At 47.4% G+C, this 26,029-nt stretch overlaps 1 protein-coding gene across 1 annotated transcript in view; it reads left to right on the forward strand.

The window, feature by feature from the left end:
* Positions 1-26,029, forward strand: part of LOC147711230 (synaptotagmin-15-like) — a 780,145-nt gene that overhangs the window by 313,577 nt on the left and 440,539 nt on the right. The window contains exon 4 of the mRNA XM_086922014.1: positions 25,728-26,020. Coding sequence (XP_086778140.1) covers positions 25,728-26,020 — 293 coding nt within the window. The remainder of the gene's footprint in view (positions 1-25,727; positions 26,021-26,029) is intronic.

Here is a 26,029-nt window from a genome sequence, read left to right on the forward strand (position 1 = left end):
TTCCCTCATGCTTGTGGGGATCCATTTGAAGATTCTTCAGATCATGCAGAGAGCGTTGAAGGCCGAGGAGACAGTGTAGATCTGTGTTTTAATGGTGAGTTTGCTGTCCAGGATGAGGACAAGGTTGTGGGCGTAGTCTTTTGGAGTGGGGGTTGGTTCGAGTCCCACATGCCACCAGGTTTCATTCCAGAGGGAGGTATGGTTGCCAGAGATCAGCAATTCGGTATTGTAGATGTTGAGCTTCAGGCAGTTGTCCTTCATCCAGACTACAACATTCTTCATGCAGTTGCGGAAGTTGGTCTTCATTGTGGTGGGGTCTGCTGAGAGCGAGAGGATGAGCACGGTGTCATCAGTGTAGGATATGATGCTGATGTCAGGGGTTCTGATGATGTTGGTTAGCAGCGTCATGTAGATGTTGAAGGGGCGGCTGACGGATGAACCTTTGGAGGATGCCACACATGGTGCTCTTGGGTTGCAAGGTTAAGTGGGGAAGCGGATTCTCTGCATGCGTTCCAGGAGGAATTTTGCCATCCATTTTAGTGTGTCTCTTTTGATTCCAATCTGGTGCAGTCATTTGATGAGTGTGGGGTGAGAAATGGTGTTGAAGGATTTAGAGAGGTTGAGAAGTATCAGAGTGGCCAATAATCCTCTGTAGAGTAGGTTGCGGATGTCATCAGTGAAGACAATCAGGGCAGTCTCGATGCTGTGGTTGGCTCTGAAACCTGATTGGGAGGTGTCTAGCAGGTTGTTTCTCTCCAGATGTTCGGTGAGCAGACGGTTGATGGCCTGCTGCAGGACTTTGGCGTGAGACAAGAGTAGCACGATGGGGCGGTAATTCTGAAGCTAACTGGGGTCTGCAGAGGGTTTTTTGAGGAGAGGTCTGACAGCGGGTGTGAGAAGTTGGCCTGGTATATGCAGTCCACTAATTAAAGTGGGCACCTTGCACAAAGCCAAACAATCCTTGTGTGAATTTCAGAGGTCAAAGATAACCTTATAAAGCTATCCAAGTGGTAGCTGTGGAGAGCAGCCTTCAGGCTTAGTCTTGAAGGAATGATAAGCAGCTTGTTTTTATCAGAATGCAACCTTATAGTATTGGTTAAATTAAAGTAGAACTACACAGTAGTTATAAAAATAAGTATTTATTAATATAACACTCTCACGTATGACACAGTATCTCCTACACGGAGATAATCATAAAGCACACAATACTTAAGCACAGAAATGATTGGAAATAGCATGAATACACAGTGGTCCCCGGGGGGGGGGGGGGTATATACTAAAATGGTGGTATAAGAACCACAACTCAGGTCAAGACAGTATCTAGAGTACGTAGAATCACTGGGACCCCAAAGAACCACTCAAGGTGAGTAAGTAGGGACCCCATGGAGGAAGGGTGCAGTGTGGGAACATGACTGCATGCTCCGTACAATTCTATGGGGAAATCGCGGTTGAAGTTCTACAGTTTAAGGACCCTTCCCAGTGGACTTTGAAAAAATGTTGCGGAAGTTAGGAGGTTGGAGAGCCACCCCACCCGTGGATACCGATGTACCCAAGTTACCTATCCCAGGGGAGCTGAGTGCATAGGTCTGAAGTGGCGTCGGAAACCGCAGTCGAACCCAATGGCGGTCTTAGAAGAAGAGCCGCTGCTGGAAGGAAGAAAAGTCTCCATTGGAATCCAAAGGTGGATTCTTGTTGAAAAGTATCTGAAAGCAGAGGAGGCAGAGTCTGGGTCACTCAAGAGTGACCAGGGGCTAGGTAGACGAATGACCACCAATGTTGGATGCTTCAGGTGTGTTGATGGAGGTCTTCACTCTGCAGCTACGGGGACCAGAAGATGTCGAGGACAACCAGGAGCTGGCTATGAGCTGTCCCAAAAAGGATGTCAGGTGCTGAGGGGTCGGTGTCTAGTGGGAGCACCAAAAAGCCCTGGCAAATGCAACCCAAGCAGAAGGTCAAGGATCAATACGGTTTGGAACAGCAAGGTCCAGGAGACTCACTAAAGCGAGGGGAGTAAGGGCACACATGGAAAAATCAGGGGGGCCCAAGAAAAGTAAAGTTGACCCTCAAATGAACCCACAGGCCGGATGCACAGGAGTCGTGAGAGGACCTCAAGCGATTTCACCAAACACCAGCCCACGGTGCACTCGGTGCAAGGAGGCCAGAGTTCTTGGTAGAAAATGGTTCCAGAAGTTGGGCCTACCCAGAGCTCTATGCACTTGTTCTGGAAACGCCAACAAGCATATGCACTTGCAAATGTATGCAGTGCACAGGGATTTGGGTATTGCAGCCCCCACAAGGGAATCTGACCTCAAACTTGGTGAGAAGGTAGCTAGGACCTCGAAGGATATAGAATCTCATGATCTGTGTTGCTGAAGCCTCAGGACTCTGTAGGAGCTCAGGGTCAGCAGACCGGACAGCAGTGTTACAGTACCTGCGAAAGCAGGGGAGTGACTCCTTCACTCCAAGCGAGATATTTTCAGTTGTCCTTAATGCTCCACAGGTCCTGCACAGAGCCTGTGTGGTGCATGGGCACAGACGATGCTTCAGACTGAGAGGGAGATGAAGTCAGGCCCAAAGAAAGTCCAGAGTGTCCAGAAAGTCGAAGTTCAGTGGTTTCTGGTCAAGAATTGTGCCCAACTCAAATCTAGCGAGCTCAGGGTCAGCAGACCGGGCAGCAGTGTTACCGTGCCTGCGAATGCAGCGGAGTGACTCCTTCACTCCAAGGGAGGTATCTTCATCTGTCCTCAATGCTCCACAGGTCCTTCACAATGCCTGTGTGTTGCACAGGCACAGATGATGCTTCAGCCTGAGAGGGAGACGAAGTCGGGCCCAAACGAAGTCCAGCAAAGTCCAGAGTGTCCAGACAGTCGAAGTTCAGTGGTTTCTGGTTCTGAATCTTATCCATGTCGAATCTAGGGTCCTACAGCCAGGTAAGCCCTTTTGTACCCACTGGAGAGGGTTGGACACATTCAGGGGACCCTCCCAGGGGAGAGTCGGTACAGTGGGGTGGTTATTCTCGTGTTCTTTGTCCAGTTTCACACCAGAGCTGGAGCCAATGGGACTATGCTCAGGGATGCCAAATGTGCTCCTCATGCAGACTTTCAGTCACTTGTAAGCGCACTCACCCAGGCCTAATGCACTAAATCTTGTCTGGGAGGTGGTCACACCTCCCTGTGACAGGATGCCTATTGTTCTGCCTTCCCCTGCTTTGGCTTGGCTCAGCAGCAGGAGGGCATAAATGTGTCTCTGGTCGGCAGCAACCATATTGTTCTGTCCGGGACTAGAAGGCTGGTACCGGGAACAACAGGGACCCAACAAAGCTCGCTTCTGAAAGGTAGGATCATACCTCCCACAACGGTTACCAGTGTGGGGGTAGGATTCCAGCATGTTTGATACCAAACACAATAGGGTATGTTTCAGCTGTTTTACAGTTGGTCATCACGTGGTCGCATAATGCCACTCTATATGTTGTAAATGGTTGCTTTACTAACATCCCGGCAGAATGGACTCCGTAGGCTGCAGGGTGTTCTGCTCCTGCAGTGGCACCCTCTCACTTAGCACTTACAAAAGGCTTGGGAACAACCCGAGATTAGAGACAATGAAGACGTAGCATACAAGCTAACTAGGTTTCAACAATCTCTTACTACTGCCATAGATAAAATTGCTCCCATGAAGACATTTAAACAACTCCCTGTAGCTAAGCAGGAGAAATGGTACACTGAGGCCCTCAGGAAAGAGAAACAAGAGTGCAGGAGGATAGAAAAAAGGTGGAGGAAATCACACTCCGAGGAGAACGAAAAGGCACACCGTGCAGCACAAAATAACTACTACAAACATATTAAAGCTGCTCGTAAAAACACTATCGCTCTACAACTAATAGAAGCAGGCAATTCTCCTAAAGAATTGTATAGGATTTTGGAAACTTTCACCAAACCCACGGCCTGCATAAGTCCAGATGACTTCTCACAAAACCTATGTGAAGAGGTCTCACTATACTTCGAAAATAAAATAGAGGCAATCTATGAAAAAATTCTGGCATCCCAACCTAATAGTGATATCATGAACATCCCCTCCCCTAACAACAATACCAACCTCACACTAACTACATTTCCTCCTGTCAACAACGAAGAGCTTCATACAATTATGTCCCAAGTAAAATCTGGCTCACCGAATGATCTCATTCCCGCTAAAACCCTGGCCTCTCTCCGTACCCTGTTAGCCCCCCACATTCAGGATGTAATAAATCAGTCTTTGAAAGAGGGAAAAGTACCAGCTGAGTGGAAAAATGCAGTGGTGAACCCCATCCGCAAGAATGCGGCACTCCCGTGGACGGAGCTTTCCAACCTCCGTCCCATCTCCCTCCTGCCCTACTACAGCAAGATGGCCGAGAAACATGTCAATGCACACCTGTCTAGCTACATCGAGGCAGCGGGCGGCCTAGACCACTCGCAATCTGGTTTCAGGCCTAACCATAGCACCGAATCTGCTCTCCTCTCAGTGACAGATAACATCAGAATGTCACTTGATAGGGGGAGCTCAGTGATTCTGGTGCTATTGGATTTGTCCGCTGCCTTCGACACGGTGTCGCATGAGATTCTTCTCGACCGTCTAAAGGCAGTGGGAGTAAAAGGGACCGCTCTTGCATGGCTTAAAAGCTTTCTTGTGGATAGACAACAAGGGGTCAAACTTGGCTCCCACAAATCTGTCTGCAGGAAGCTTACCAAGGGTGTGCCACAGGGCTCATGCCTGAGCCCCACGTTATTTAACGTATATGTGGCCCCCTTGGCAGAGATTATAAGATCTTACGGGTTCTCTCCAATCTCCTACGCTGACGACACTCAGCTGCTGTTTCCCTTTCAGACCATCACTCCTGCTGTCATGGAATCCTTTCAAGATGGCATGAGAGCAGTGGCGGGTTGGATGGCCCAGAACTTCCTCCAGTGCAACGTGTCCAAAACAGAGGTCATGTTGTTTGGAGGGGCCACTCTGCTCTGGTCACCAGATTGGTGGCCACTTGAGCTAGGACCTGTTCCAGCGCCTAAAACCACCATCAAAAATTTGGGAGTACGCCTAGACCAAACCCTGATTATGAAAGATCACGTTAGTCAGGTCACGGGAACATGTTTCCGCACAATTGGTCTTCTACGGCGTATTTTCCCCTACCTACCTAACATCTATAGGAAAACGCTGGTACAGGCACTTATCCTTGGACGAGTGGACTATTGCAATAGTCTTCTCATCTCCGCCAACCAGGAACAACTACGCAGACTGCAGGTGGTGCAGAATACTGCGGCAAGACTCATCCTGAATGCCCCTCCCCGCACTCCTTCCCGCCCTCTTCTTTTCCATCTCCATTGGCTTCCAGTGCAACAGCGTATAAACTTCAAAATCTGCTGCATTATTCACAAGTGCATATATGGATCTGGCCCCAAATATCTTAGAGGAATTTTTTTCCCGTATTCTCCTGGACGGGCTCTACGCTCCAGCAACGCCATGCTGCTGCATGTTCCTAAAATCTCCAGAGCTAGACAGGGGGGGCGTGCACCCTCCTATAAAGGCCCCTTGCTGTGGAACTCTCTTCCACCTCAGTTGAGGTTGACTCCCAATCTGTTTTCTTTTAGAAAAAAATTAAAAACCCATCTGTTCTCACAGTAATAACTAGGCCACTCTCTCTGTTTCCATTTTACTCTAGTCCGCCCAATTCTTGCAAGCTAAGCGCAGAGATACCCCTTCGGGGCTGATTCAGGCGCTATACAAGAATTTAAATAAATAAATAAATAAATAAATAAGCACCCTGCCTTCAGGATTGTTTTTTTAAATGTATTTTTAGGTTTTTTTCCATAACAGCACACAAAGCATACAGTCGTACAGAGCAAGACACCTGAAAATATGTGGCAGCGCACCTCCTTCCTATAAATTACACAGCCATAATGCCAACCCAGCATGGGGCAGGTGGCACATTGTACAAATAGGAGGAGTCCTCTTGAATAGAGCTGCATGGATCTCAGCAGTGTTCCTGCTACTCTCTATCTAGTGATATTTCAGTACACCCTCCGTCTAGTCCCCCCGCATCAACCTCCATAGTCAAGGCTCCCACTCCAGTCCTTTCTCTCCATCTGTCGCCGTTCCATGTGCTCGCCTTCTCTGATTTTACAAGTTACATGTAGGACCTTCCCCAAATTCCTCACTCAGTTCCAGACTTATCTGCCTAATCGTATTCATTCATTGTGTGTTACACTGTGTTGTGTTGCAGCCTCCCCTTGGGGGTTCAGCTCCGCCGGTATTGCATCCTTTATTCCCACTGGGTAGCTGTGCCATAAAGAGCCCCCAGAAATGTTTTGGTCTGCTACGTGGGGGAAGCAGTTTGTTGTAGTGTTCGGATTGCATACAGCAGTACAGCACATCATGCGTCCATCGCCTCACTGTGGGCGTCGGCCCCCTCATCCAGCACAGGGCCACCCCCTGTTTAGCTTTAAGCATGCCCATGTCCACCTATCTGCGCTTCGCCCTAGGCAGCTTTTTAGAGTATCCCAGGAGGGCCACCGCGGGATCTGGGTCCAGCGATACTTCTACTATTCTACTCAATTCCCTAAAAATCTCTACCCAATATGCATATATTCCCGGGCATAGCCATACCAAATGTAAGAAATCTGCTGTTGACGCATGGCATCTCTCGCATGTCGCTTCCTCCCGCAGCCCATATCGACATAAACGTTCTGGGGTATAGTACACCCTATTAATGTATTTAAAGTGTATAAGCCGGTGTTAACCATGCAGAGAGACTCTCCTTGTATTCGTACAGCAGTATCGCCACATATCATCGTCTATTGTTGTTTGCAGGTCTCCTTGCCATGCCAGCCTCGCAACAGTGTACCTGTTCTGAAGGACCGGGTTTTAGAACCCAACGGCGTCAGGGAGAACGCCCGATGCCTTCGAGTTCCCCTGCCTTGGCAAACAGAGTCACGGGATACTTCTTGATGACGTCAAAGACCAAAGTTTATTGGCTGCAACTAGGAACAGAGGTCTACGAAGCACACACGGGTGGTTCGCTAGAGACTGCATAAATTCAATGAGCGGAGCATGGTCTTTTATGCCAAAAATCAAGCCTCAGGCAACATTCAAAATTAGCATTGGGTACATACAAACTGACCAATGGAAATGTGACAATTCAAAAGTAGCATATGACGACAATCCTACTTTCGGTTGTCCAGCCCACCTGAAATGACCAAGCAAAATCCAACATTCCTGTTCGAACGGGCCGGACAAACCCATCATAAAACCCTAAACCCAAATCAGTGATTATGCCGTAAAGGAAGGAACAGAAACAGATTGGAAGCAAGATAGAAAGTGGGAGCGGTGTACCATAAACTCGGGCCTGCCCTACTCTTTGATCTTTATCTGACCAGCTGCTTAACAAGGAACTGGCTCAGCGAGGTCAGCCTCGGGCAAGGAGTCAGTTTGGCCAGGTCATTCAGAAGTCAGCTAAGGCATACGTGTCTTTAGGACTCGTTCGGCCGCAATCATCGGCCTAGGTGAGGGCAACCATACAAAATGGCTGCCGCACACAAAATGGAACCCGAAGGTTCAAACGAAATCCCCAAATACGTAGTGTTCTCATAGATCGATTCATGCGAAAACACTCGTACATGCTACACTCGCCATTTGCGGTCTGCTGACACCTAAATCGTCTATTTCCGACGACCTTTATTGAACGGGTTCGAAACCACCGAACCAGACCCACAAACTCACGGAACCACAGACCCTCCTTTTGCCCTTACATAGGCAACAGACCCAAACCCATGTCAATCTGAATCCGGATCTATATTCATCAGATCATCAATGTGTTGCTGTAGCATCATCCTATTACTTAGTACCTCTCTTTAGACAGGTCTCTTTGCACACACAGTAGCACAGAGTCCACAAATAGCAGGAGCACACTGTACACAGAGACAGAACAGGAAAAGGATAGCTAAGACCATCCAAATGACCATCAGAATCTTCCAACCCCAAGTGGATATCAATCCCCATAACCATCCCATCAACGACCAATCTCCTTTGTCCAAATGGACAGAATCGGAGATCTTATGTAGCTTGGAAATGGCCTGGAAGACTGACGGAGCGTTGTCTGGAATGAAAACGCAGCAGCTTGATTGAATCAGTTTACAAACTCCACCCCGATCTGCTAGTATGACATCAAGGGCAACTCTATTTTGGAGTGTCATAAGTCTATCCGACTGGAGCTCAGCAGTCAAGTTACTTAGGGCACCAGCAGTTTCGACTATGGTGGACTCAACCACTCTCGTCAACTGGCGAATATTCCTGCTATTAGCCATCGGTCCCCAGAACGGCAGAAAACCCTCAAAGAAATCTCCCAACTCTTGCCCTGCAGTGTCTTCTTGGCTAAAGACACCTCTAGCAACTCTTGTCTTATGGTAATCTGCTGCAGCTGTAAAAGTGGGAGGCAACAGGAAAGAAACAAAACATGTGCCCGAAAAATCAGGGGGCAACCATGTATACGCTTTGTCATAGCAAACAAAGTAGGTACCCTTAGCAGCTAAAAATGCAGGGGAAGACTGAGACGTAAATACGTAAGTATCAGTACAAACGCTCTTCCCTAACTGAGCTCTCGGATTCTTGCCATTACCCTGCAGACAATAGCGCCCCTGATGGGGCACTATCCAAATCGGTGGAGAACTCTTTTCTCGCTGGTTAACACTCAGACTAACTCCATATCCAGTAATGTCCCAACCACTATAGGGTTGCTTCTCATCATTCGGAATAGTTTCAACGGCATTAGTCCCTTTAACCATGTCGACTATGCCTCTTGCAACAGCACTATTCTTCTGTTTGTCTTTCCGTGAACCTAAGGGATAAACACTATGGGCATAGATAAACATCGTTCTGTAAGCCCAAATTGAACCATTTAAACTAAAAGGCAAAACCAAGTACGGAATACCCTTATCAGTCGTATGGGGCATTACACCTCAGATCCAACAGTTTGTTGTGTTCATCACTAACTGGTGTTGGTGCAAAAGTTGAATAAAGGAATTATTAGCAAATTCCAATCGTCTAACTACCTCATGTTCAGGCAAAGGGTGAAAAGAATGAGAAGAAATAGTGGGTGGAGGTGTAGGTTGCACAGTGGGAACAAACGTTACTTTAAAAGAGAATGTCACATAACCGATTATGAATGTCATTAAACTCAATAGCAAAAATACACACGGTATTAGAAAACGCTTCTTTGAGATCAATTTACATATCTTCTTTCTAAAAATCATTGTCCGTGCAGGTCTCTCCAACTCGAAGAAATCCATCCTAAACTAAATATGCTGCTCGCGATGGTAGGGTGTTCTATGCTAAGGAATGCCTCTGTCAACCCAGGGCAACTCCCTTAGGCCAACCAGAACCCTCGACCTAGTGTCTCAGGCTTGCACTCCAAAGACTTTCAGCAACTGCGACCCTACAGCTGAACCCGAATGGCGGTTCGAAAAACAAAAATGAGTAGATCCTCAGTGGAGAGTTAACCTACAAACAGAAAAATCATAAAAACTTTATTTGTGTTTTATTTGTCCATGTCTCTCGGTCGCAAATTATAGCGGCTTCTTCCAGGCAATTCTTGATCTTTAAACAACAAATCAGGCTCAGTAGTGTTCAATCGATTCGAAGGAGGCACAGCTTCTTGTAAAAGATCGTCACTTTGTCTATCAGAGTTCGTACCAATCAGTCGAGCATCGCTGAATGGCAAAAATCGTGGAACAGTTTCTGTTTCAGAGTCTGGAAGTCCTTCCTGGACCCTCTTATCATACGGTAAGGGCAAAGGTGCTCACTTACAGTGCACGCCGTGGATCCAGTTTCTTTTGCCTTGGACTCGAACCGCGGAGCGTGTCGACAGGAGCACTTGAAAGGGTCCGGTCCAGCGGGGCTGATCGTTCTTGCTCCGCTGAAAATTCTTCACGAAGACCCAGGCTCCAGGTTCAATAACGTGTCCTGCATCTTCTGAAGCTTGTGGTAGGCTTTCATGCACCTGTTGGTGTAAAACACGCATTTTAGTCGTCAATTCGCGCAAATAGTCAAGCAACACAGGATACTCGATTTCGCTAAACTTGGTTGGTCTCGGCACACCCCAAATATTCGCTGGGCGACCAAGACCACCTCATACGGACTCAGACCCATTCTCGAATGCACAGTCATTCTTGTGGACAAAAGCGCTAAAGGCAAAGCATCTGGCCATTGTAAACCTGATTGTGTTGACATACCTCCTGAGGCACAGCCGGGAGCACTTCATTTTATCGCTTTCACTTGTTTTTAAAAATATTTCTGTGTGATAACTTGCTCACTTGATTCTGCTCTTTGCCCACTTGCTCGAGGCTCAGGACTTCCCCGCGCAGCTGATTGAGCGCTGCAGCGGGTCCTAATCTGCCGCCATTTCGCCAGCAGGCGACGCCCATCGCTCTAGACACGCCCCCGCCGACACCTGATATAAGCGCTGAATGCGAGCGCGAATAGATTGTGTTGACATACCTCCTGAGGCACAGCCGGGAGCACTTCATTTTATCGCTTTCACTTGTTTTTAAAAATATTTCTGTGTGATAACTTGCTCACTTGATTCTGCTCTTTGCCCACTTGCTCGAGGCTCAGGACTTCCCCGCGCAGCTGATTGAGCGCTGCAGCGGGTCCTAATCTGCCGCCATTTCGCCAGCAGGCGACGCCCATCGCTCTAGACACGCCCCCCGCCAACACCTGATATAAGAGCTGAATGCGAGCGCGAATAGATTGTGTTGACATACCTCCTGAGGCACAGCCGGGAGCACTTCATTTTATCGCTTTCACTTGTTTTTAAAAATATTTCTGTGTGATAACTTGCTCACTTGATTCTGCTCTTTGCCCACTTGCTCGAGGCTCAGGACTTCCCCGCGCAGCTGATTGAGCGCTGCAGCGGGTCCTAATCTGCCGCCATTTCGCCAGCAGGCGACGCCCATCGCTCTAGACACGCCCCCTCGCCTCCTCTATATATTATGTGTAATCCCCGACCGCGCAGCGGACGAGCGCAGCGGGCGCGCCGTCAGCGCGCCGAAGGCGCGCCTAAGGCAAGCCCATCTGCGCCCGTCCGCGCCTGGACCGGGCCCAGGGCCACCCCCCCTGCTCGTTTCACCACTACCAAGCCTGCAACTACCATTAGGTACAACTCCGATTACCTGTATTCGCTAAACTCCACCGCTCATCAATGCCAGCGTCTTAATCTAGCAAAACAACCACGCCACCTTCCTTATATCTGCCCAAAATGCTCCTTTATCACTAACAACTACCGACCCTCACCAACAACGATCTCAAACAAAAAGGCACTGCCTAAATCATGCATAGCCGCACTGATAAATGTGCGCTCCCTCCCTAAGCACAAATATGAAATCTCCAATTTCATTGAGAGCCACAACATCGACCTCCTCTTCATTACCGAAACGTGGGGCGATCTCTCCTCTGGACCAGATTTTGCTACTGCTACCCCTGAAGGATACTCTAATGTCAGACTGGACAGACCTCCTCCAAAAAAAGGAGGCGGACTAGCCATCATATACCGTGGGAACCTAACAGTACGTACAGAAACTATCCCCACCCCTTGCTGTGAAGCATTGTCTTTCTCTATCTCTATCCCAAATGCGCCCCCTTTCAAAGGTACACTTATCTACCGCCCTCCTGGACCTAGCAGTCCTTTCCTCGCTAGTTTACCCATGCTTCTTGAACCACTGGCAGGTGAAAGTCAGTACACCTTTTTGGGTGATTTTAACTTCCATCTTGAGCTATTGGACAATCCTGATACCTCTGCCCTGTTATCTGAATTAAATACTATAGGACTCCCACAATTGGTCACTGGATCCTCGCATACTGCGGGCCATCTCCTAGACGGTCTATTCTCTAGCGAGAATTCCCTAGTGATAAAGGATCTCCTTCCCTTCACCTGGACGGACCATTCTGCTATTCTTTTTGATTTTACACTACAACCTTCCCCCCTCCGAGTTCACACTTCCCCACCCTTGAATAAATTTAGAGCCTGGAAAAGCATCGACATTCCTGCTTCCCAATCCTCACTTTTGACCTCCCTACCACCCATTGAGGCTGACCCTGAACTAGCGGCCAATAACTATACCACTTGGATCCGAAACACAGTTGATCATACAGTCCCACTTAAGAAACAATCCTCCAACAGAATCATCAAGTCCTCCCCCTGGTTCAATGATAATCTTAGACTTGAAAGACAACACTGTAGGCGCCAAGAACGCAAATGGAGACGTGACTACGGCCCAGAGCAAAAAGTCCTCTATAAAACCATGCTGCTTAACTACAAACAACTAATCATCAAGGAGAAAAGTAAGTTCTATAGCAGTCAAATTAATCTTGCTCAAGACTCGACCAAACAACTCTTCCAGGTAGTGACGCGTCTCTCTGGACAAACAGCATCCACCCCTATTACATATACCCAAGAATTATGTAACTCTTTGGCAAATCATTTCCAAAAAAAAGTCACGGACATCTTCTCCCAATTCAAAGCTCATGCTAAAGGCACTGGAAACCCTCACTCCGTCTCTAATGACCAAACTCCGTCGGACATGAACTTTACCAACCGCCCTCGAACAAACCCTCCCAGTTCCTTCCAGGAATTTTCTCAGATCTCCTCTGAACTGGTGTCTCATCTCTTATGCACCACGAATTCCGGATCTCCGGAAGACCCATGTCCCCCCACCATTCTCAAAAACGTCCCCGAAATTATAAGCCCTAAACTCACCGATATTTTTAATGCCATGTTCTTGTCCACTACTTTTCCTTCCATCTGGAAAAAAGCCATCGTCAAACCACTTATCAAAAAAAGCTCACTTGATCCGACGATAGTTGCCAATTATCGTCCAATCGCCTGCCTCCCACTCCCTGCCAAAATTGTGGAAAAAATAATGAACACACAAATATCAGATTTCATAGATCAAAACAACTGCCTGGACGAAACACAATTTGGCTTCTGGAAGGGACACGGGACGGAAACTGCGCTTATTAAAGCCACAGAGGAAATCAGGAAGTCTCTAGATAATGGGGGATCAGCAGTGCTCATTCTACTGGGCCTGTCTGCGGCCTTCGACACGGTCGATCACTCCACCTTGATCGACTGTGTCGAAACGGCAGGCATCACTGGTACAGCGAAGGAACTCATTGCCTCATTCCTCACCGATCGAGTTCAATCCGTTGCCTTCGGCAACTACAACTCACCTCCCTTCACTCTTCCTTGTGGTGTTCCCCAGGGGTCCTCGCTAAGTCCCACATTATTCAACATCTATGTGTCAGACTTAGCGAGGACCATAAAAATCCATCACCTGGCGGTTACATCCTATGCCGACGACACCCAGATCGTCCTAGCCAGAAACAAAAACGGAGATGAAGTGGCCGCCAACTTTAATCTGGGAATGTTGGCAATAAGTAATTGGATGGCAAGAAACTGCCTCAAATTAAACTCCGATAAAACGGAAGTGATGCTGTTTGGCAATCTCTCCCCTGCCTGGTCTCCCACATGGTGGCCTGATGCCCTGGGACCACCCCCTTCCCCTGTGACCAAGGCAAGAAATCTCGGAGTTATACTGGACACTAAACTTACCTTCATGCACCACGTCAACGCGGTAGTATCCTCCTCATTCTATACCTTGAGAATGATAAAAAAACTTCTACCTTATCTTCCCATGAATATGACAAAAACGCTGATCAGCGCACTCATCATGGCCCGCATTGACTATTGTAATGGTCTGCTAGTCAACGCTCAAGAAGGTGTTTTAAAGAAATTACAACTGGTGAAAAATGCGGCGGCCAGATTGATTACTGGATGTCCTAAGTATGCCTCCCTTTCTGGGACACTCCGAGAGCTTCACTGGCTGCCTGTAAAGAAGAGAACTACGTTCAAGGCTCTCTGTATTGCCTATAAAGCAATTCATGGGCAAGGTTCAGCGTATTTGAAAGATTCCTTCTGTCCTTACAAACCTGCCAGATCCCTAAGATCCTCAACCGCTGGACTCATGCAGGTTCCCAGGACCAAGAAAGTCTCCTGGGGAGACAGATCCTTCATAGTTACCACTACTAAACTATGGAACAGTCTTCCACATCACATTAAAGCCTCCACATCTCTTCTCTCTTTCCGCAGGCAGATAAAATCCTGGCTGTTCACGCAATAACTCCTCATGGACCAGTTCTCTCACTCAGCGCCGAGACACCCACGGGTAATTGAGCGCTTAACAAATCGCCTAAATAAATAAATAAAATAAATAAATACTCGCTTGGATTTTGGCTAATTTAGCTTTAAAGTGCCATTGTAGCAGTCAACTAAATAGCTGATTGGGGGTGATTTGCAGCATGGAACTTCTGCCGGATTCCTAGTCCCTCACACACTCTCCTCATGACTTGACCCACAAATTCACTCCCATTGTCACTCCAGATAATTTTCGGCATTCCGAACCTAGGGAAAAACTCTTTTATCAACACTTTCGCTGTGCACAAGGCAGTATTGTCCTTAAGGGGATAAGCTTCAACCCATCTAGAGAAGGAGCGAACAACCACTAAAACATATTTCAAGTTGTTGCATCTCTCCATATGGATAAAATCTAGCTGCAAAGCCTCGAACGGATACGTAGGAGGAGCAAAATGACCAGCTGGTGTTGGAGTCCCCTTACCAGGATTGTACATCAAGCACACTATACAGTTTCCAACCAAGTTCTCTGCACATTTTGGAATTCCCGCATTCTGCCAAACCGGAGCCAACAACTTGCAAATCCCTTTTACGCTAATATGTGCCATTCCATGAGCCATTGTAACAACCGGAAACACATACGCGTTAGGCAACAACCATCTTTGATGCTCAGACAAATCAGTCCAACAACCATCCGAATCCAATCTACCCTTGCTTTCTCTCCATTCATTTAACTCTTTCTCTGTAGCTTCAGCTTGAATGGATTTCACACTCTCAATCGTATCTTCACACATACTCTTCTCTGGAACCCATCTCGCCGGACCCGCAACATACATTCGGCTCATCACATTTCTCGCAGTTTCTTTCGCAACTTCATCTGCAAACGCATTTCCGCGACCAACATCATCCGTAACTTTCTTATCGGCACTGCATTTCACGATCGCTACTTGTATTGGCAAAGTAAGAGATTCAAGAAGTTCATTCACCAACTGTCCATGCTGGATCTTCGTCCCATGTGAAGTCAAGAACCCACGTTCATGCCACAAACGTCCAAAGCTATGAGCCACGCCAAAGGCATATTGGCTATCAGTATACACATTCACTCGTTTTCCTTTCGCCAACACACATGCTCTCGTTAATGCAATCAACTCTACTGCTTGTGCTGAATTATGTGGAATACGTGCAGTTTCAACAATCGTATGCAAAGTCGTAACAGCATATGCCACAGTCGTATCACCATTCGGCAACTCAAAACACGAACCATCAACCCACAAAGTACCATCACATTCTGGAAGAGGAGTGTCTCTAAGGTCTACTCTCCCTTTCGTTTCTTCTTCAGTTCTCAGAAAACAATCATGTTCATCTTCAATATCATCATCTGTCTCAACTGAAATTGGCAACAGCGTGGCTGGATTCAACGTGTTGCATCGTTTAATGTGCACATGACTCGCTAACAACGTCAATTCGTAACCCGACAACCGAGCACTAGTTAAATGCTGTGTCTTCGTACGGTTCAACAAGGTATCCACTGCATGTGGAACCATAACCACTAACGTGTTGTCCATCACTAAACCAGCAGACTGTTGAATTGAAACAGCCGCTGCCGCTGTGGCTCTCAAGCAACTCGGCAACGCTCTAGCTACCGGATCTAAAGTCAACGAAAAGTACGCACATGGGCGTTGCTTATCGCCAAACTGTTGAGTCAAGACTGACAATGCACATCCCTCTCTCTCGTGGACATACAATGTGAAAGGCTTACTGTAGTCGGGAGTCCCCAACACAGGAGCCGAACACAATGCCTTGCGTAATTCAGAAAAGCTCTTCTGACATTCATCAGTCCAAGGAATAGGATTCGGAGTATCCTTAACAGTAAGAGCTATCAAAGGCTTCGCTAACAAAGAAAAATTAGGGATCCACTGTCTACAGTACGACGTAATACTCAAAAACGCACGTACTTCTCTCTGGTTTGTAGGAACACTCATTTTCGCAATAGCTTGAATTCTCTCTGGGGTCAGTTTCCTTCCCTCCTTCGATAAGAGGTGACCTAAGTAGGTTACTTCTTGTCGGCAATATTGCAACTTGGAGAGAGAAACTTTGTGATGACAATCAGACAAGTGGCGTAGTTATGACAAAGTGACTTCCCTACAAATCTCTTCAGTATCAGGGGCCACTAGCAAATCATCAACGTATTGAATAAGGGCTGCACCATCAGGTAAAACCAACAGATCAAGTTGTGTTTTCAAAGCTTGACTATAAATCGATGGACTCTCACAATAGCCTTGAGGAGCGCGCTTAAAGCGGAAACTTCGTCCTCCTAAAGAGAATCCAAAAATATCCCTACTCTCTATGGCAATCGGGATGCTGAAGAAAGCATTCTTCAAGTCGATCACCGAAAACCACGTGGATGTCGCCGGGATCAAAGTCAACAAAGCGGTGATATCAGGCACAACAGGAAATTGTGGAACAACAATTTTGTTCACTTCGCGAAGATCGATGACAAACCTATATACAGGAGGCTGTGAAGAATCAGTTCTCTTCAGAACAGGCAAAACAGGACTATTGCACACATTACCTCTCGTTTCTTCAATGACACCCTTTTAGATCAGATCATAAATAATCGCTAAAAGTGTACGCTCACCATCACTCGAGATTCTGTATTGTGGAATGCGCGGTAACTTAGCATTCGCCTTCAGTGTCACAACATATGGGGGAATTTCCAGTAGGCCTACATCATTTGGACCAGTAGCCCACAATAAATCTGGTAAAGAAGACAATTCAGACGGAAGACTATCTTTCGATATATACATCCGAGAGATCACTCTCTCACCCAAAGTAAGATGTACTCCTTACGGAGAACAATACAGTGTCACATACAATCTCTTCAATAAATCCAATCCCAACAGATTCTCATTACAACCTGTAGTCAAAAGAAGGGGTGCTTCGATCTTACACGGTCCAACAGAAAGAGACAATGGAGCAGAAATCGGATTCATAACGGGGGCGCCGGAAAAACCTACAGACACATTATCAAAGCCAGACAAAGGTGCGCCAGGGAGTTTAGAGTGCATAATAAAACTCTTTGTAGCACCAGTATCTAGCAGAAAAGGTTCTGACACACCTGATGCAATCACTTCAACATAGGGTCCACTCTGATCTACTGGAACTGAAACAACTCCCTCTCTTTGTCCATGGCTGTCCTAACAATCATTACTATTTACTTCGTCACCTACAACATAGTAATCATCCATATAGTACTGAGCTGTCCTACCAGACGAACCTTGCTGCTGATCAAAACTATTCATCGAGTTCTGTGGAGGCAAAGGACGTACGTTCTGTCCGCGACCTCTACCTCTAGGCACTTGTTGAGCACCTCGACCTCGTACACCAGAAACACCATTCGTGCGCTGTAACAAAACTGGACAACTATTCTTGTAATGACCTTCTTCTTTGCATTACGCACACTGATTAGGCCCATACGGAAAACGCTGTTGAGAAGACTCGTTTCTTTGCGAGTTTCTCGAATATTGCTGAGGTTGTTGATAATCGCCCTGATTATTTGTACGGAGTGGATAAGCTTGTTGTAGAAGAACTTTAGTCTTCAATTCCTTAGTCTTCTTATCCGCTTTCTCTAACTCATCTTTGCGCCTATTTTCATAGTACTGGGCCGTACCTAAAATCTGTGCTGACGTGGAAACAGCCCAAGCACTCTCGGAATCCTTCAACTTAGTGCACAACTCGGGAAGCAAATTATGCACGAATTTGTCAACAAACAATCTCTGGCCACCCTCGGTAGCCATATCCTGACCACTATGATCTACAAAAGTTTCTTCAAACCGCGTGAAGAAATCTGACACAGTCTCGTCTTTCTTCTGCTTACATGCAGACAACTTGTCCCAATTAACACGCGCTTTGGGCATCAAAGTCTTCATATAGTTTATAATCCTACCAGGGAGTTGAGCAATTAGATCTTCAGGCTTAGCACCTCCAACTTGTCTATCATTCGCAGCAACAATATTAACCGATGGTATCACCCAATTCTTGATCATGATCCGTATGTCGAATCACATTCCAAATAGGCTGTGGAACAACATTCCCAAACAACATGTCTATGTCCGCTAAATTCATGATGCACGAACCCACAGTTTGAGAGAGCTCTTTATAATATCCCGCCGTATTTTTGCGCGGATCAGGTAAAGTCTGCTTAAGTGCTAGGACTTCAGCACGTTTCCAAGGAACATGTACCCATACTCGCTGAAAGTGCGCATCAACAGGTGAAACAGCATTTGCATCAGCAGATCTCCAAACTGGAGGAACCTCACGCATCGGATACTGACGCGCTTTTCTCCTAACTGACGAATCAGACTCAAACAATCGCTCGGGATGAGCATTATTACGAAACGACAACAACGTCGACACCGCTCTCTCAATGTCGAGAAGACTCACAATCGTCCCTTTCGCAAACTCGGAACGCACTCAATATAATTCTTCAGACGCTTTACCCACTTCGTCCATCCATTGTTCATGGAGGAACACACACATCATTTCAAAAACGTATCGTTGCTTTGGTGCTTTCTATTGTCGGAAAACATCCATAATACCTTCAAGATCATACTGGGAAGTGTACGTAACCCATCTACGTGTCATGTGATCCAAAACTACACGCTCATCTGTGTCAGGCAATTGACTACGTGATTGTCTATCCTCATGCACTGGAGACATACCCAATTGTCCCAACAAAGGAGTCAGAAAACCAGAAAAAGCAGCAGTCATTCTCTGCCTAGTAGAAGGAGAAGATGGAAGAATAAGGGAAGACGGAACAATAGTAGAAGAATCCAGAGTCGGAGCAGAAGGAGTATTAGAAACAGGCGAAACAGACGAAGGGGAAGGCAAAGTTGGCGGCCCCAGAGGAGGCTGCGCCAAAGGAACAGTAGCCAACGGAAGATGGCTGTGGAGGAATTACGGGTGGCACAACAATCGGATGTTACACACCACAACTGGTGGCGGTGGTGCCGTAGCACTCTGTGCATAAGGGGTGGCGAACTCAATAGATGCGACATCAAAGGATCTTTAGCAAGATCTTTCTTTTCTTCCTGCTCTTTAGGTGGCAAAACTGGGTAGCATCTATCTACCGCTAACTTCTTAACCCTAAGCATCTGTTCGCTCTCTCGCTCTTCCTCATTATCCGTAAACGCAACAGCAGCTTCTACCATTGACATACCTCGTTCTCGTTTATTCTTCTTAGCTAATTTAATTTCTTTCTGTTTGGCTTCTTTGCGCCATATGCGGAAAGAGTCAAACATTGCCGGCCGGACTTTCTTCTTGAACAGCTTCGCTTCGAAATTATCTAAAATCTCACTTTCAAAGCTACCGTAACGGGGCCACTGTAGGACACCGTCTTTTCTCGTATACTTTACCCAGATCTCATTGTAACTAAAGGGGCCCACACCATGCTTCACGTATAATTCATATGTAGGAGTTCCAATTGGAGGAACCGGACACGAATCCTCTAACCGGAAATCCTTAGAACAACCACAACCAAATATCCTTCCAAGTCTGCTAAGACCAGGCATCTTGCTCACTAGTCTAGCTTCAAACAACAAGGGAAATCTCAAAACGATAGTCTCGCGAATACACGAGTCCCTTGGCTTTGGGGCCTGTAGGTACCAAATCAAAGCGATCCACTAAAGGGATACCAAAAACAAACTAAGGACTAGGAGACGCTCCACTCATACTTAACTGAAATGTCGATGGCGTCACCAGAAGACCCGTCAATCGTCTCGCTCTACAAACGTCTAAGGCTCCAAGACAGGGCGACAGTCAGGGCAGCAGTCCTTCGTAGCCGTCGGAAAGCGGGAAACATCGCAGCAAAGACTTTCGGACCACGCCGACATACAGGGGTCGATGAAGTGGTAGGCCTTCCTCCAGAATTTTCACACGAAGCTCCTCACGATCTTCGGGCTTGGACCGGTACCGCTGAAGTCACCCCACGTTGGGCGCCAACTGAAGGACCGGGTTTTAGAACCCAGCGGCGTCAGGGAGAACACCCGATGCCTTCGAGTTCCCCTGCCTTGGCAAACAGAGACACTGGATACTTCTTGATGACGTCAAAGACCAAAGTTTATTGGCTGCAACCAGGAACAGAGGTCTACGAAGCACACACGGGTGGTTCGTTAGAGACTGCACAAATTCAATGAGCGGAGCATGGTCTTTTATACCAAAAATCAAGCCTCAGGCAACATTCAAAATTAGCATTGGGTACATACAAACTGACCAATGGAAATGTGACAATTCAAAAGTAGAGCATGACGACAATCCTACTTTCCGTTGTCCAGCCCACCAGAAATGACCAAGCAAAATCCAACATTCCCGTTCGAACGGGCCGGACAAACCCATCATAAAACCCTAAACCCAAATCAGTGATTATGTCGTAAAGGAAGGAACAGAAACAGATTGGAAGCAAGATAGAAAGTGGGAGCGGTGTACCATCAACTCGGGCCTGCCCTACTCTTTGATCTTTATCTGACCAGCTGCTTAACAAGGAACTGGCTCAGCGAGGTCAGCCTCGGGCAAGGAGTCAGTTCGGCCAGGTCATTCAGAAGGCAGCTAAGGCATACCTGTCTCAAGGACTCGTTCGGCCGCAATCATCGGCCTATGTGAGGGCAACCATACAAAATGGCTGCCGCACACAAAATGGAACCCGAAGGTTCAAACGAAATCCCCAAATACGTAGTGTTCTCATAGATCGATTCATGCGAAAACACTCATACACGCTACACTCGCCATTTGCGGTCTGCTGACACCTAAATCGTCTATTTCCGACGACCTTTATTGAACGGGTTCGGAACCACTGAACCAGACCCACAAACTCACGGAACCACAGTTCTCCCTGTGGGTCATTGCTATTTTATAGATATTGGTAACTATCTGACGTGGAGATTCAGCCCTAATCACATAGGTAAGTTCGGGCACTTCTGGTGGCTCATCCAGGTCCTCTCCTAACTGTTTCAGCAGGGTCCTGCGTACCCTGTAGAACTGAAAACGCTGAAGTACTGTGCTTGCTCCCGCAGTCTTGGACACCTCTTCCCAGGTCTTTACTTTCAAATCCTGAAACAAGTCCCCTGCAGTCAGAACTTTCAGTTGGTGCAGTGCCCTCATCACCCCTTTGTCTCTGCAGGGAGCCAACCAGAGGGCCCACTCCACCGGCATATTAGGCGAGTACAACAGTGCACCCCCCTGCTGCTGCAGCAAGCAGTGCCATGCATCACTGGTAGCAGTTATTGAATCTAGTATTCCAGTTCGGCGGTGAACTAGTTTGAATATCGTCGCCGTTAAGGGTAGAGGTTCCGCAAAAAGATTTTCCATCGGGACAAATGGGATATTCAAGTCACCCTGAATCCAGGTATACATGTGGGCTCCCTGTGCGACTCAGTAGTACAACTCAAAGTCTGGAGCACCCAGGCCTCCCATACGTGCCTTCGGGATTGTTAAGGCTTGCTATAGGGGTGTCGGATAGGTTTTAAGTGTAGTGACCCTTAGATATAGTAAACCTATATCTTAAGTTAGTGGTGCATGCACCAACTTACACATGCTGCAAAGGCAGGCCTGTAGTTCCATTTTGTATGGCCTCTCATGGGTGGCATAATACATGCTTCAGCCCATGGGACTCCTGTGGGATATCTATGCCCTGGGTACATGGGTACAATTTACTAGGGACTGACAAGGGTACCACAGTATCCAATCTGGAGTGTACCTAAGTACATAACATAGCAGTGTAGAAAGAAAGCAGATTGACTGGGGTCCTGATTAGCAGGTTCCCAGTCGGACTAGTCAATAACAGTATTACATTCAACAAAGAGTGGGGGTAACAATAAGAAGAAGATCCTACTTTCTTACAGCGTGTTTCCATGTGTCTGAAAAGGTGGCTGTGGCAATGGATGTGTTGAGGATGGTGGTGAGTTGTTGGCTGATCTCATCACTTCCTAGGTTGAAAAAGCGATGGGAGCATGGGTAAGTGCGTACTTCTGAGTGGATGGAGTTCATTCTGGCTGTTGTTTCCCGTATGTTGAGTTGTTCCCATACAATGAGATGGTGGTCGGGGGGGCTTCTGTAGGAGGTGAGGCCGAGGAAGTGGGGGGGTGAGGGGTGGGGTCGATGTTCCTGTAGATGGTGAATAGCTTGTTGTAGAAGTGATTTGCTAGAGCGTCACAGAGTTCCTGTGACAGAGGGATTGAGTTCTCAGTGGCTGCTGAGAAGCAGAACTCTCTGACGATGATAAAGAATTCCTTGGTGTAGTTGGCGCTAGACTTGATCCGCTCTGTAAGGGCCTCCTTTTTCGCTTCTTTGAGTTGGTGGTGGTATTTGTGAGGGCTGACTTGAAGGTGACTTGCTCTATGTCATCTCTGCAGGGTGATGGGGGATGGACTCAGGAGAGCAACTGTTGACTCATACTATGAGTAGCAGGGTGATACGTGAAGTGCATTGTGGGATTTGGAGGCAGAGACCGGGACAGGAACAAGAGCAGCGATTGGGTTACGTAATGCGAGAGGGCTAACGTGGAACAGGTGAATGGGAGGGGAGGAAACAACCAAGTGGAAAAAGGTCAAAAGTTAGAGGGTTGAGCATCAGGACGATTCCAGCAGAGCAGTGAAGACGGCGGGAAGAAGGTTGCACTTTTTGATTGAAAGGTATGGTTTTAGGAGCAGGATAATTCAATGGGGAATAATATGTTGCTTTTCACTAAACATTGTGGGTTTGTTAGTGAGGTGGGGCAGGACAATGTCGAATTTGTACCTGTCAAAGAGAATAAGGGGAGACGGGTAGAAAGCAGGGGTACTCATTTAAAATGGCAACAAGAGGTTGCATTTCTAGCAGGAAAACGTTGATATGGGGAGTTAGCAACAACTTATGTGTAATCATTAATGAATGGCATTGGGTCATGCATAGAGTCTAACAGATGTGTTTTGCATTTATAGAATTTAACCCCTGAGGAAGAGCAAGAGTTGTGGCTCGAAATGCATTGGGTGTATAAGTATGACGTTTGTGGATGAACTTATGCACACTGTCATTGCGCAGGAGAAGGCCTGGATGGGCATTCCTGCCCCATTAAGAATATAGTGAAAGTTTAAGTGTCTCTTTTGTGACATGGAAAAACTTGAAGAAATGATTAATATTGGATTACGTTTGCAAAATAAAACAACTGAAAAACATGGTGAAGTTTGTGGCATTTTATTATGCAAGTGAATTAAGGCTGTGCACCTGGATGGGGGCGGACCCGCTACCAACTTTCTTGGTATCTCTGCAGGTGCGCCATCTTGTGTCTAGTTGTTTGCAACTGTGGTTTATTGCTCTGAGTTAGGGCATGTACCAGCTGGCTTGTTGGGTGGATCTACGAGTTTTGGCTGGCTTGATTGGGGCGACCCAGTCAGTGGCATTGGTGATCGAGGTGTTAAAGTTCTCGACTGCCTGTTTTAGGATGGTTGCACCATTGGGCTGGGTGGTGTTGAGGCCGTCCATCACTTTACACCAGCTGTGGAAGGAGGTGCTGGGAGAGTTAGGGGTGCTGCGAGGTGGTCCTGTGATGTTAAAATTGACAATGGAGTGATTGGTCCAGGATGATTCCATGATATGGTGGTATTTGACTCTTTTGCTGGACATGAAAATAGGGTCAAGTGTGTTCCTGCTCTGTATGTGGAGTATGTGACCAGCTGGGTGAGCCTGATGTTGTCCATTCATTCCAGGAGGTTGGTAGAGTTCGTGTCTGTGGGGTTGTCCAGGTGAAAGTTGAGATCTCAGAGGAAGATGTTGTGTTTGGCTTCAATGGCGAGTTGGGCTATGAAGTCTGTGAGGGTGTTACAGAGGCCGGTTTGTGGTCCTAGGGGTCTGTAGGCAAGGGCGCCTTTGATGATAGTTTTGTTGTCAGTGTGGAGTTGGAAATTCAGGAGTTCCATGATCGGTGTGGTTTTGTCTTCGCTGGTGGTGCAGCGGTTTGGTTCTTTTGGATGATGGCAATGCCACCTCTGTGTTAGTTGGTGCAGTACCAAAGTTTTATCTTGTAGCTGTTGGGTGCACAGTGACAATGTAGGGGGCCGAAGCGTGTTGAGCCATATCTCTGTGATGAAGATCTTGTCAGGGGCGAGGGTGGAGATGTGTCCCAGACTATAATGGAGTGTTTTCAGAGCAATCTGACGCTGATCAGGAGGCATCGAGAGGTTCTGGGGAGGTGTTGTCCGGCAAGTTGGCGGTGGTGCAGGTTTCTGCTATGGCGGACGGTCCTAGGTTGCAGGTGAACTGGCATTGGTGGCAGGTGAACGGTCCTGCTGTGGAGCAAGGAGATGCGAGGCATCAGTTGTGATGTACAGGGTCCAAGGCTCGGAGATTTGTTGTGGAGTATCTGTGGGTGTCCGGAGGGCCAGGGTGCAGGAGCAGACAGGCTTCCTTTGGCATGCCTTCAGAACTTCGCCAATGCGGTCGTGCTGCAGCCTCCATTAAGTTGCCCGTGGGAGGGGTGCTGGGGAGGCTGGCAGCAGGAAGCAGGTGCCGGGAAGTGGGTGGCGGGAAAAGCAGGAGACAAAACAATGTTGTTGTGCCAAGGGCTGCGGGAGCCCAAAAACTGAAGAAATGCTGGAAAAAAGAATTATCAGAGCTCACTGACTGGCAGGCTGCCTAGGACTGGCCTGCACTGGGCAGGAACAGCCTTAGCAGCGGTGCAGGAGAAGACGGCACTGACTATAGCAAGGGGGTGCTATTGAGGGCCTGCTCAATTTTGCCATGCTGCGGCTTCCACAAAGTAGGGCCTGGGAGTGGTACTGGGGAGGCTGGTGGTGGGAAGCAGGTGGTGGGAAAAATGAGAGGCAAAACAGCACTGTAGTGCAAAGGTCTGCGAGAACCCAAAACTGAAGAAATGCGGGGAAAAAGAATGATCAGAGCTCACTGACTGGCAAGCTGCCTAGGACTGACCCGCATTGGGCAGGAACAGCCTTAGCAGCAGTCCAGGAGGAGGCGGCACTGATTGTAGCGAGCGGAGCAGGTGAAGGTCTGCTCTCATCTCTTTCTGCTTGACCCTTCCCAGATATTTGTATTTGCTTTTCATTTTTTTATTGATATTGTCTGTGTTATGATGATTTGGGGCATGCACTAGGCTCCTTCATAATTCTTTGGTAGGTGATCTCTCCTCTAATGAGGCCAGTCCAAACCAGACCTTTCGACCTCCATACAACCTTTTATTTGGTAAGCAATAATAACAGACATTTTGCATTCGTAGCCCGCAGGTGTATGATGATTTCTTCAAAGAACCATCTTTGTTATTGGACGATTAACAAATATCCCATTAAAGGTTGTGTTTCCTATGTAGAACTGGCTTTCTCCTGGACTAGCAGAGGGTTGAAAACCTTATCCAAAACTAGTTTTAAAAAGTCTACATGTTTCATGTACTTGCAAATGGTTTAGTATTCCTTGAACAGTGAATTGAGGTTACTACTAACACTCACTTTTGCTCCCTTGAAACGTTCTCTCTTAGGCTCTTTTGTCTTGGGCGCCGTCAACCCGGATTTGTACAAATTTACCGAAGACAGCAACGAGGGGGACTTTCCAGAGGGCAATGTAGGCCGGCTGTGGTTCGCCCTGGAGTATGAGCAGGAAGCTGAAAGGTTGCTGGTATCCTTAATCAAGGCGAGGAACTTGCACCCTCCCTCGGACACCTGCAGCCCCCTGGTGAAACTCTACCTGCTGCCCGATGAACGGCGGTACCTGCAGTCTAAGGTCCGGCGCAAAACCCTCAACCCACAGTTTGATGAGAACTTCGTTTTCCAGGTAAAGCGC

This window comes from Lissotriton vulgaris, chromosome 5 (assembly GCF_964263255.1).
Source record: "Lissotriton vulgaris chromosome 5, aLisVul1.2, whole genome shotgun sequence".
Classification (NCBI taxonomy): Eukaryota; Metazoa; Chordata; class Amphibia; order Caudata; family Salamandridae; genus Lissotriton; species Lissotriton vulgaris.